Here is an 11,102-nt window from a genome sequence, read left to right on the forward strand (position 1 = left end):
TTGTAATCCACAAACAACATAATGCATTATCAAAACAAACATGAAATTTATGTCTACTGAAATTAGTAAATCAGTAATGGCCCAATTAGTAGAATTGTTGATCACCTACAACTTTATCTGAAGTCAATGGAAAACCATCTATTCAGCACTTGTGAAAAATTAGACCCATGGATTTAGGAGCCTAACTTTGCTATTTTTGAAAAACAGGCCCTGTTTAAAAAAAAAAAAAAAAAAAAACCTTATTGGTACCATTTCTGTCTACGAAGAGCCAAGGAAAATATGCTTTAAAAACAGGAGATTTTATTTGACAAGTACATCATTTATTTTAAATTAACAATTAAAAACCCAAAGCATGTCATTTATTAGTGTTAAACAAATGTTCCAGATCAGCATTTCACAAAAATCAAAAGAATTTCAGAGTCCAAACTATTTCAGAATATACCTCCGATAAGGAACATTATCTCCCAAAGTAAACATTTTTAGTAAAAGTGCAGGTGGAATATTAGTGTATTTTGACAGTATATTTTAAACAAAAGAACCTTTTTATTTTGTTTTTTCATTGCCTGGTTATATTAATAAAGACTTGGAAAAACCAGAACTCCGCTGAATACACACTGTTACACTGTCCTGTTTTGCTGTTTTTCCCTCATAAAAATGATCCAGCTGTTTTTTTTCCTTTCAATTTCACTAGGCATTTTGGAAGAGATCAATCTCAAGAAAACCAGCCTGGCAGTGTAGGACATGCAGATAACCTAGATATGATGACTAATACTCTGAAAGCACCTTAGATAGGAAAAAAGAATATGTTCTACATTCTTCTTGTTTTACAGCAGCGTAGTAATAATTAATAGTAGCCAAAGTGCACACTGGTACCTACATGTATCCTGGTACAGTACTCAGCAATGAAAGAAAAATATTTGTGTGACCCCTATGTAGCGGAGTATGCAGTTACTGTGCTTTCTTCTTGTTTTATTGATAATTTAAGACACTGTCCATGTGCACAGCAGAAATAACAATGTTCCTCTCTAAAACAGCAATAAATAGGCCTGAAGGCGCAGCAGCCTGAGGCAGAATGGTGGTGCATTATTGGCAAGAAAAAGTATTAGACAGATCTTCACTTTGTATAAATAGTTGTAGTTCCGTTGAAGTCAATGGATCTAAAACAAATTTACAGCAGTTGAGTTTCTGGCCTTATGGCTCCATGGACATCTGCAGTCCAGAGACTCATCCCATAATTATAGATTATTTTTTATTACACTAGCACTCAGAGGCCCTTATCAGACTGGGCTCCCATTCTGCTGGGTGCTGGACAAACAACAGATTTTTAGTGTGACAAATTTTGGAAGACTGTGGTTTAAAAAAAGAGATTGTTTAACAGTCTTCATTTACAGAACCAAGCCAACAGTCTAAAGTATATGAATACTTGGTGACACCATCTAAACTTTTGTATATGTTTGATTACTCTACATAAACCTCATTTAATGCTTAGCCTTCCTAATTTCCCCCCATAATTATGTTAAAAACTTAGGTGGTGCCTGCTTTTCTTTAACTGATTGTTCTGTATGGCTCTGGCAGTTTGCTCCTTGAGGTCCTTCTTTACACAAGTGCTAGGTGAAGAAGTTGAACTTTTCTTTTAAAAATCAATTTAAAGTGCGAAATCCTTCAGACACTTATTTCAGATTAGGGATGACATTTTGATTTAGCTTAACTCTGTCACCAATCAATTTAAGTTAAACCAAAAAAACCTCATTTAAACCAAAATAAGTCTATGAAGGGCACTGCACCAGTTTAAAATAGGTTTAAATTCACACCTTAGGTTCAAACTGATGTACCTTTCTCATGTAGACATGTCCTTCCACACCTTCTGGTAGGTTTCCTTGCTTTATGGTGTTCTATAATTCTCCAACTCTGAAATGTTTTTATCCTAACTCACAAACACATCCAAAATATAACTATCAATTGTGATGAACATTTTTTAAAACATGAAATTTGTGATCCATCACATAATGACAGATAGGCATGGGTGTTAAAATGTGCAATACTTCCAATAAGTGTATTAATCCCAATTCCTAAAAACATGAAAATTAAAATTTAATGTTCCCAAATGTTCATATTTTTGAAGTGTGAGAAGTTACATTCTTGAAAGGAGGTGTTTTGTAAGGAGGGAATTTAACTGACTGTCACAAAAGGAAATGAAGTACAGCAAAATTAAATAAATTTGTGGAGGAAGAGTAGTGTTATAATATGGCATAATCTTCTAAATCCAGTGTCAACAGTGTACACTGCGAAGCTATTTATCCAGTATTACATCCTATACCTGAATTCAAGTTCCTGGAAAAGTTATGCAAACCACTTATTTTTACTAGTATACAATTTTTCGAAATACAGATGAAGTACACGTAGAAGTTAGAATTTGGAAAGGTTCTACAGCAATGGAATTAGTAGCCAAAAAGGCTCCAATCCTGTTACTAGATCCATGTGGGTAGACCCCTGCACCTTCCTGAGCCAAATGCACGACCAAAGTTTGATCAAAACTCACTAATAAAACCAAACAGAACAACTGCATAAGCTTTAAGAATATTTGACAAACCTGAGCGAAGACCATTGCAAATGTCCAAAAAAATCAGTTAACTCACAATATAGTGCAACATAAATCAGAATCTGCATTACAAATACTGTTTTAGTGCAGATACATGTATGTGATTAAAACAAAACTCTATCCATGAAGTCCTGCTGATAAATGGTCCCCTATACATACTCAAGCTTTCAAGTGTACATATGTCTTATTTAAGAACAGTCACTGCAAAATTTGTGAAAAGTCACTAGCTTCCAAAATTACAAAGTCAATAAGTTTGCCCAAAAAGCAAAGTAAAAAATTTTAGAATGGGCTGCTTTATGTACTAGATCCAATCACTTTTTAAAATGGGGAAATTCATTTTAATCCTTATTGAGAAATCTATGGATTAGATTGGGTAGAATCTAGAATTCTACCCTATTCTCTCTTCCACCTTCTACTGTTTTATACCACAAACAATCTTTTATTACTGAAATTCCTGCTAAAATTTATAAGCCAGCAAACCAAAATCAAAACATGGAGTTTTTCCTTTTTCATTGTAAAAGCAAAAGACTGATAAGCGGGGTTGTCTCTGACCTATACTTAAAAAAAGGTCTCTCGGTAATTTCCAGATGTAGAGCGTAAATTTAAGACAATTGCATTTATGTTTCATTTCTTTTCAAAAAATCTCCATTAATAACAAGATTCACTTCAATACTTTTCTTCTATTGACCTCCACTCATAAATATACTCTTACTCACCCATCCATTGTTTGAGTAAACCTGTTTATGTGTATAAGATTTTAGGGCCAAACTTTCAACAAAAGCATTAGCAGGCTAAGGACTTAGCATTTCTTAGATTCTATATTGGCACTGTCATGTACGTCATTAATACTAACCATCTTGTCAGTTTCTAAGTTAGCATTCATTTTGTGGTCCATATTCTGTAAGAGTGCTGGAAGATCAAGAACAGAAGAAATTATATAATGAGGTACTGGATAAGTGTTTACTGGCATTGTCATTGTTTTATTTATCCAGACAGTTGCTTTCAAACCTGCATTCAGGCCTCCTTGAATATCTGTGTCTAGTGAGTCACCAACCATCACACAGTCCCAAGGCTGTACCCCAAGTAGATCACAACAATGATGAAATATAGATGGTGCTGGTTTCTCTTCTTTCTGTTCTCCTCCCACAACAATGGCATCAAAGTATGGTTGACAGGCACACGCTTCAATCTTCTCCCTCTGAGTGAGTTTGTCTCCGTTAGTTAATAAAAGCAAGCGGACCATTTTTCGAAGTTCAGTAAGCATGCTTCTTGTCTCCTCTGTTAAGGTTAGATGCTGGAGGCGTGTAGTTTTCCAAAGGAAATAACATTCTGCTGCCAGATTTCGATTAGCCTCACCACCCTTTGTTTCTTGTATTGCTTCTTCCCAATGTGAGATCCTTAAATCAGTAATGCACACCTTAGCTGGATCATGACACTCTTTGAGGAGTTTTTCTTGGACCTTATTACAAATCATGTGAGCTTCTCCTTCATCACACTGATGTTTTGATTGCAAAGTATTTATTACCTTTAACAAATGTAAAGGGAAAGGAAGGTTACAATAAGGCATTAAATCCTAAGGGCCAGATTCTGCCACTCTGGCTTATATGAAGTATTACTTTCTTCCAGAGTAGTCCCACTGAAATAAATCGGGATACTCCTTGAGTATTGTTCAACATTAGTAAGGATGGCAGAATGTGGCCCATAGTTTAAAGTGACTTAACACTGAATTATTTAAAAAACTAACCCATAAGCATGACTCCACTGCATCAGCAGGAGCCCTCAGAAGGCACTGTGCTTTGGCTTCCCTCCAACACCAGAGGGTAGGTGGGAGGGAAAAAGAGAGAGAGTAAATTACTTCACCCCTGAGTGTAGCATACACATAATATGACCACATAAGGCAGAGGTGGGCAAACTTTTTGGCCCAAGGGCCACATCTGGGTATGGAAATTGTATGGTGGGCCATGAATACTCATAAAATTGGGGGCTGGGGTGGAGGGGGTGAGGGCTCCAGCTAGGGGTGCAGGCTCTGGGGTGGGGCCAGAAATGAGTTCAGGGTGTGGGAGGGAGCTCCAGGCTGGGATAGGTGGTTGGGGGTGCTCATGGGGGGGATGAGGGCTCTGGCTGGAGGTACGGGCTCTGGTGTGCAGGAGGGTGGGACTGAGGGGTTTGGAGGGTGGGAAGGAAATCAGCTTTGGAGCACAGGAGGGGGTCAGGGGTGCAGGCTCCGGGCAGCGTTTACCTCAAACAACTCCCAGAAGCAGCAGCATGTCCCCCCTCTGGCTCCTATGTGGAGGTGCAGCCAAAGGTCCGCAGGTACTGCCCCTGCGGCTCGCATTGGCCCTGTTTGCTGGCCAATGGGAGCGGCGCGGCGGAGCGGGGGGGCTCAGCATGCGGAGCCTCCGGCTGCCCCTACATGTAGGGGCAGGAACGTGCTGCTGCTTCTGGGAGCTCGGCGGAGCAAGCCCCCGACCACGCTCCCCGGCAGGAGAGGGCTGGATTAAAACCTCTGAAGGGCTGTATGTAGCCCCTGGGCCGTAGTTTGCCCACCCCTGATGTAAGGGATACCTCGGTGGGAGGTTAATCCTTCATACTCCCACGGGGGTTAGCACAAATCTAATGCTGAATTTGTGACGCTGTGATGTTCAGTCTCATGGTCTAAACTGTGATAAATCTCTGAAGAAACCAGTTAATACTCTATCAATAAGTGATCACAACTTCACAGCCTTGTAATTTCTGCTACGAAATCACAAATAGTAATAAACAGCCTAATAGTGCAGCCTTTATTTAGGATGGCTAAAGTAAGGGGCACAGATATGGCAGGGATGGGCACTGCCCCTCGCCAGAAATAGCCCCAAGCAGCACAATGCTTCATACACGCACCTCCCCTCTTCCGCATTGCTTTGGTAGGTCCGCAGCCACCTCCCCTGTCAGCACTGGCCGCTGCACTAAGCCGCCCCTCGGCCCGCTCCCCGCCCCCTTGTTCCTGGGCCACCCAGGGGAGACCCAGCCCCCACCCGTGTGCGCTGAGCCGGGCAGCCCCCGCGGGGTGCAAGCGAACTTGTTATTTCCCCTCAATCCCCTGCACAGCCACGTAGCCGCCACCGCCCAAGGCGGGTAATGGCGGGTGTCCCCCCTGTGCCGGGCACGGCCAGCGCCGCACAGCGACCCCGGGACCAGTGGGGTTGATAATGGGGGCGGGGGGCGCATGATGCGGCCCCCAGGGCAGCATTTCTAGGGGCTGCCGCGCCCGGGGGTGGGGGTGGGGCAGCCCGGGCCGGTACCTCCTCTATGGCCCGCCGGCCCGCGGCCGCCGTGTCGACGAGCGTGTTGTCCAGGTCGAAGAACACGGCCTTGACCCCCTGCAGCCCCATCGCAGCCTCGCTCCCGCGCCGCCGCCGCTGCTGCGCTCCGCCCGGCCGCGCGCTCAGCTACCTCTCGCGAGAGCTGCTGGCCTCTCGGGGTATTCCCCGCAGGGCGGCCGGGAGAACGGCCTCGGAGCGATCAAAACAGCGCGAGAACTCGGACTCTCGGGTGGCGGGGGCTCAGGCAGCTTATGCGGTTGCGCGCGCAGCGGGCTGTAGCGGGTGCCGGTTCCGTCCCTCTGCGGCGGCGGCCGGTTTCCTGCCAACAACCTTCGCTGCATAGACACGCGCTGGCCCCGCCCCTGGTAACGGGTGGAGCGGTGATAAGGTGCTAGTCTGGGTAAGATGCTAAAGAGCATCGCCATGGCAGTCTCCACCCCCGGCCCCGGGCACAGCCATGGGAGCCCCTCCCACCACCACACATCCCCGGCCCTGGGCACAGCCCCGGGAGCCCCTCCCGCCACCCCCCGTCCGTCCCTGCCCGGGGCACCGCCCCGGGAGCCCCCCCCTGCCCTGGGCACAGCCATGGGAGCCCCTCCCACCACCACACATCCCCGGCCCTGGGCACAGCCCTGGGAGCCCCTGTCTCTCCTGTTCTGGGCACAGCTGTGACACCCCTCCCCCCCCCGCCCTGGGCACAGCCAGGCATCTGACAGCCCTGCTTCAGCCACATCGATTGTGCCCAATGAGCACAGTAATGCCAATCCCACCATATGCCACATTTCCTCTGCCCTCTCACTGAGCACAGCCATGACCGCCTTGCTCCATACTCAGTCCAGAGCACAGCAGTGCCGCTATGTGACAGGCATGGCAGATCTTGGGGTCATGAAATGGGCCCCTCATTTTTGTTGGGTTCCACAGTTTCCCAGTCATGTGAGGAGATGCCCACTGAGATGGAGAAGCTTGGAGTCAGGAATCTTTCATGTTCTCAAGGGGGAAAGTACAAAAGAGCTGAATTCAACTAGCAGAGCCTCTTCTAGGGCTTCTAGGTGTGTACATAATGGTCTACTTTTGCGGGGGAGAAGGGTCTGTATGTATCTTTGTTTTACTTTTTGGAGGTCCAAAGATCCAGGAATTTCTGGAACAATGGGAATCAGACAAGGAGTGGGTACTGGGTAAGTTATTGCATACCAGTGAGGCTCGGCGCATAACTGAGAGGACAATTCTGCACCTTAATGATGCATTTCCCATAATTTGCACTACAAAAGGAGGAGCTGATAGTGGGGCTGCCGGTGGGTTCTCAGCACCCACCATTTTTTCCCTGTGGGTGCTCCAGACCCAGAGCACCCATGGAATCAGCGCCTATGGCTCAATGTGCCTGTTTCTACTCTTCTGTGTAGACTTCTGGGGTTTGTGCTGGAGCCCAACCTCTGGGCCCTCCCACCTTGCTGGGTCCTATAGCTTTGGTTCCAGCCCACTGAGTCCAGGGACATATAAGGGGTCAGCTTGAGAGTGCTGATTGATTTGGTCCACTCAGACTTGCTCTGTGAGAGAGAGAGAGAGAGAGAGAGAGTGTGCGTGCGCGCGCATCTGATTCTGGGGCTGGAGGAACCCAGCCCTGGGGAACCTAGGTCCTACAGGATAGCTCCATTGGGAGGGGACTTGCTGAGGGGAGAAATAGTGCTCCATATGAAGACACAAGCAGTACATTGATAGAATTACAGAACCCCCCACAGAAAAGTAACCTGAATAAATGAGCGTACCCTAAAGTAACGGGCAAATCTGGTAACACATCCTTACTAATGGCACACCATCTGCAGAGCAAGGAGAAAAGAGGGACGGGAGGAGAATCTTCAGGTAGAAGAGAGTGAAAGGGGAGAGTAGGTAGTGGGTGTCTTAAACATACAGCTAAGGGTAGCATAAAATCCCTCCTTTACCTGTAAAGGGTTAAGAAGCTCAAATAACCTGGTTGGCACCTGATCAAAAGGACCAATAAGGGGAGAAGATACTTTCAAATCTGTGGGGGAAGGTTTTTGTTTTTGCTCTCTTCTTGTGTTCTCTCTGGGACAGTGAGGAACCAGGGCAGGGAAAATACATCTCCTAAAGCCATACCTGAACTAAGCATCTAAGATTACAAATTGTAAGTAATAGGAAGGACATGTGTTAGATTATCTTTTGTTTTAGCTTGTGAATTTTCCCTAGCCTAAGAGGGAGGTTTATTCCTGGGTTTTTTTTTTTTTTTTTTTGTAACTTGAAAGTTTTGCCTAGAGGGGAATCCTCTGTGTTTTGAATCTGATTACCCAGTAAAATTACCTTCCATCCTGATTTTACAGAGGTGCTTCTTTTACTTTTTCTTTATAATACAGTTCTGCTTTTAAGAACCTGATTGGTTTTTAGTGTCCTAAAAACCCAAGGGGCTGGTCTGTGCTCACCGTGTTTGCTCTCAAGCCTCCCTAGGAAAGGGGGTAAAGGGGATATTTTGGGGAAGCAGGAACTCCAAGTGGTCCTTTTCCTAAATCTTTGTCTAACTCACTTGGTGGTGGTAGCAATACCATTCCAAGAATAAGGAAGAATTTGTGCCTTGGGGAAGTTTTTAACCGAGATAAGCTTAGGGGGTCTTTCATGCAGGTCCTCACATCTGTACCCTAGAGTTCAGAGTGGGGAGGGAACCCTGACATGGTGGCAGAGCGGTGGGATCTTTTTGAACCAGAAGCACAAACTTCGGGATATTAAAAGGACTTTTCCCCCCTTTCTTTTGGCTGCTTGGAAAGCAGAGAGTTTGTTTTTTTTAAAGGACACTTTTTTTTTTTTTTAAGCTGAGAGCAGCTGGAGGTTTTTTTTCTTTGCCTGAAGGCAGAGGAGTTAAGTTACAGCAAGGAAATTCACAAACTGTTTTTTTTTTCTTTCTTTCTAGCTCTCTGGTTAGGCTAGACTAAGCGCAGGAAGGCTAGGATGACAGAAAGTGCTGTCCAGAAAAAACTAGAATTAGCCAGATTTGAAGCTTAAGAGAGACAGAAAGTACGTGAAAGACAGATGGCCTTAAAGCGTTTGGATTTGGAAGTGGAGGCAGGGGCAAAATGCTTGGAGACAGAAATGGAGGCAAAACGCTTGGAGGCAGAGGCGAAACGCTTCGATACAGAGTTAGCGCTAAAGTGCTTAGATCTGGAAAGGGCTAAGATGGGTCTACCAAATAACCCTAACAATCCTTGCTTGTCCTATTTTAATAGGTGTGGTATCTGGGCATTGATAGCCAGTTTCAGATCTTTGTTCGGAGAGCCATGTAGCTAATTTATCAGTCATTCTGAAAAGCTGATTGCTGTTGCAGAGAGCTGGGAAGAAGAGGAATGTGAAATGAAAACTTTGTCTATGTTAAAATTGTAAATAGACCACTAATTTACAAGACTCTAGTTACCTAAAAATAAAGAGCAGGGGTTCTCAACCTTTTTCTTGCTGAGGCCCCCCTCAATATGCTATAAAACCACCAGAGCCCAGTGTGGGTGGGGGGACTCGGGGCTCCGGGCTGGCAGGGGGATCATTCAGCATAGGCATAGTTTTACTTTTATTTGAGGGGCTTCAGCGCTGGGACTCGGGGCACTGGGTTTCAGCCTCAGGGCTCCACGCCCCCCTTGAAAGGGCTCACGGACCCCCTGTTGAGAACCACTGATCCTTAGAGTATGTTGCAGCTTAAAAAACCCTGAGCAGCAGAAAGTCTGGAAATCCTCAGTCAAGTTACCAACTCTAAATTCATCTTTGCCTTTGTTATCTTTACTTATTCTCTACTTACTAATGGGCAAACCCCCACTACTTGCTACAAAAAGGATAGACAAACAACCCAAGGCACTTCTCTTGCATTCCCTGCGCACCTCATTCTTTGCACCTGAGACGACAAAAGGAAACATCTTTTGGACTCAGGGAAAAGAGTCTTGACCTGGCAGTTTGGTCAGTGATTTGCTGAAGCATGTGGTGAGAGCGTTTGCTTTCCAACTAAAATAGTGTCCTAAGTAGATATTAGTACATGTTTTAATTTTTATTTTTCTTGTAACCATTTCTGACTTTTATGCCTCATTACTTGAACTCGCTTAAAATCTCTCTCTTCATAGTTAATAAACTTGTTTTACTGTTGAATCTTATGCAGTGTGTTTAAGTTGAAGTGTCTGGGTAGCTATTTAAGGTAATATGTTGGCATGTTATTTCATTAAAGGTATAATGGACTTAATATATTTGTACTGTCCAGGAAAGGGCTGGGCAGTACAGGACATACATTTCTGTGGAAGATACAGACTGGTGGTGTGTTGGGGTCTCCCTGCAATATAACCAAAACCAGTGCTTAATTTGTAATGAAAGAGGTGCTGGGGCTCAAGCTAAAGGTGGCAGGATGCCGGGACTCAAGCAGCCGTGCAGCGCTCCATGGACATTCCTCTGGCAGCTGAGTGATGCGTGAGTGGAGGTGGAGGATTGAGCTGCTGCTTGAATCTCTTGTGTGCACGAAATAAGTGATGCGGTAAGTCCAGAGGTGCTGGGGCTATGAACTGCCAAGCCCAGAAGTGCTGGGTCTCAGCCCCAGCACAAATTAAGCACTGACCAATACTGGTCAGAGTGCGGTGTAGCTAACAGGCTGCAGTTACATGCAGATACTCAAGGTGTGGCTTGCATGCTGGGAGACTGTTTCTGAGTGGCACAGGTAGGAGCTGCTACTGCAATGCATCGTAAGCCACCCAAGGTTTCAGGGCAGGGATGACATAACCCCACTAGTCTGGATTGTGCCATGGTATGTCACAACTGGACATAGTAAAGTTGATTTCTGACCTATACCTGAAGTGTGGAGTCTCTGAAGAATACTGGTGAATGGGCTTGATTGGATTCCCTTGTTGAGTCCCTTGTGGACAGTAACAGATTTTTATGTGGAGGGTTAATATTAGTGTAGTGAGGCGGCCTGGCTCCTAGCCGTGCCTGAGACGGCCGAGCCGGAACAGATGGTGAGGTGGGCAGAGCCACCGCCGCCTGTCCCCGCCCCCCAGAAGTCAAGGGGCGGGACAGGAGGTATAAAGACCCGGCCCCAGCCCTCAGTTGACCGCTGGCTGCCGGAGAGGACAGACACTAGTGCTCTAGCTCCCGCTGGGCCGAGCCTACCCCGTGCTCGCTACCCTGAGAAGGACTGGCCGAGCCTGCCCCGTGCTTGCCACCCAGGGGAGCTGCCTGAG

General features: G+C 45.7%; 1 protein-coding gene across 2 annotated transcripts; it reads right to left on the reverse strand.

Annotated features, from left to right (window-relative positions):
- Nucleotides 1-280: 280 nt before the first annotated feature.
- On the reverse strand, nucleotides 281-6,025 carry LOC120400197 (N-acetylneuraminic acid phosphatase). Of its 2 annotated transcripts, none has more exons than XM_039528607.1 (2): nucleotides 5,881-6,025; nucleotides 281-4,124 (listed from the first exon to the last, which is right to left on the reverse strand). In XM_039528607.1, exons 1-2 carry the CDS (start codon nucleotides 5,968-5,970, stop codon nucleotides 3,399-3,401), a joined length of 816 nt encoding a protein of 271 aa, XP_039384541.1. In that variant the 5' UTR covers nucleotides 5,971-6,025; the 3' UTR covers nucleotides 281-3,398. The 2 variants fall into 2 exon arrangements, with proteins under 2 accessions (XP_039384541.1, XP_039384540.1); XM_039528606.1 differs by lacking the exon at nucleotides 5,881-6,025 and adding an exon at nucleotides 4,344-4,577.
- Between the last annotated feature and the right edge of the window lie 5,077 nt (nucleotides 6,026-11,102).

The sequence above is a fragment of the Mauremys reevesii genome, linkage group 3 (genome assembly GCF_016161935.1).
Source record: "Mauremys reevesii isolate NIE-2019 linkage group 3, ASM1616193v1, whole genome shotgun sequence".
Taxonomy (NCBI): Eukaryota; Metazoa; Chordata; order Testudines; family Geoemydidae; genus Mauremys; species Mauremys reevesii.

Coding starts and splice junctions, on each gene's coding strand:
- LOC120400197 (XM_039528606.1), bottom strand. CDS start 4,562: ATGGCCCACCATACAATTTCCATACCCAGATGTGGCCCTTGGGCCAAA. Junction 4,125..4,343: donor CAGTGGAGTCATGCTTATGG/GTTAGTTTTTTA, acceptor CATTTGTTAAAG/GTAATAAATACTTTGCAATC.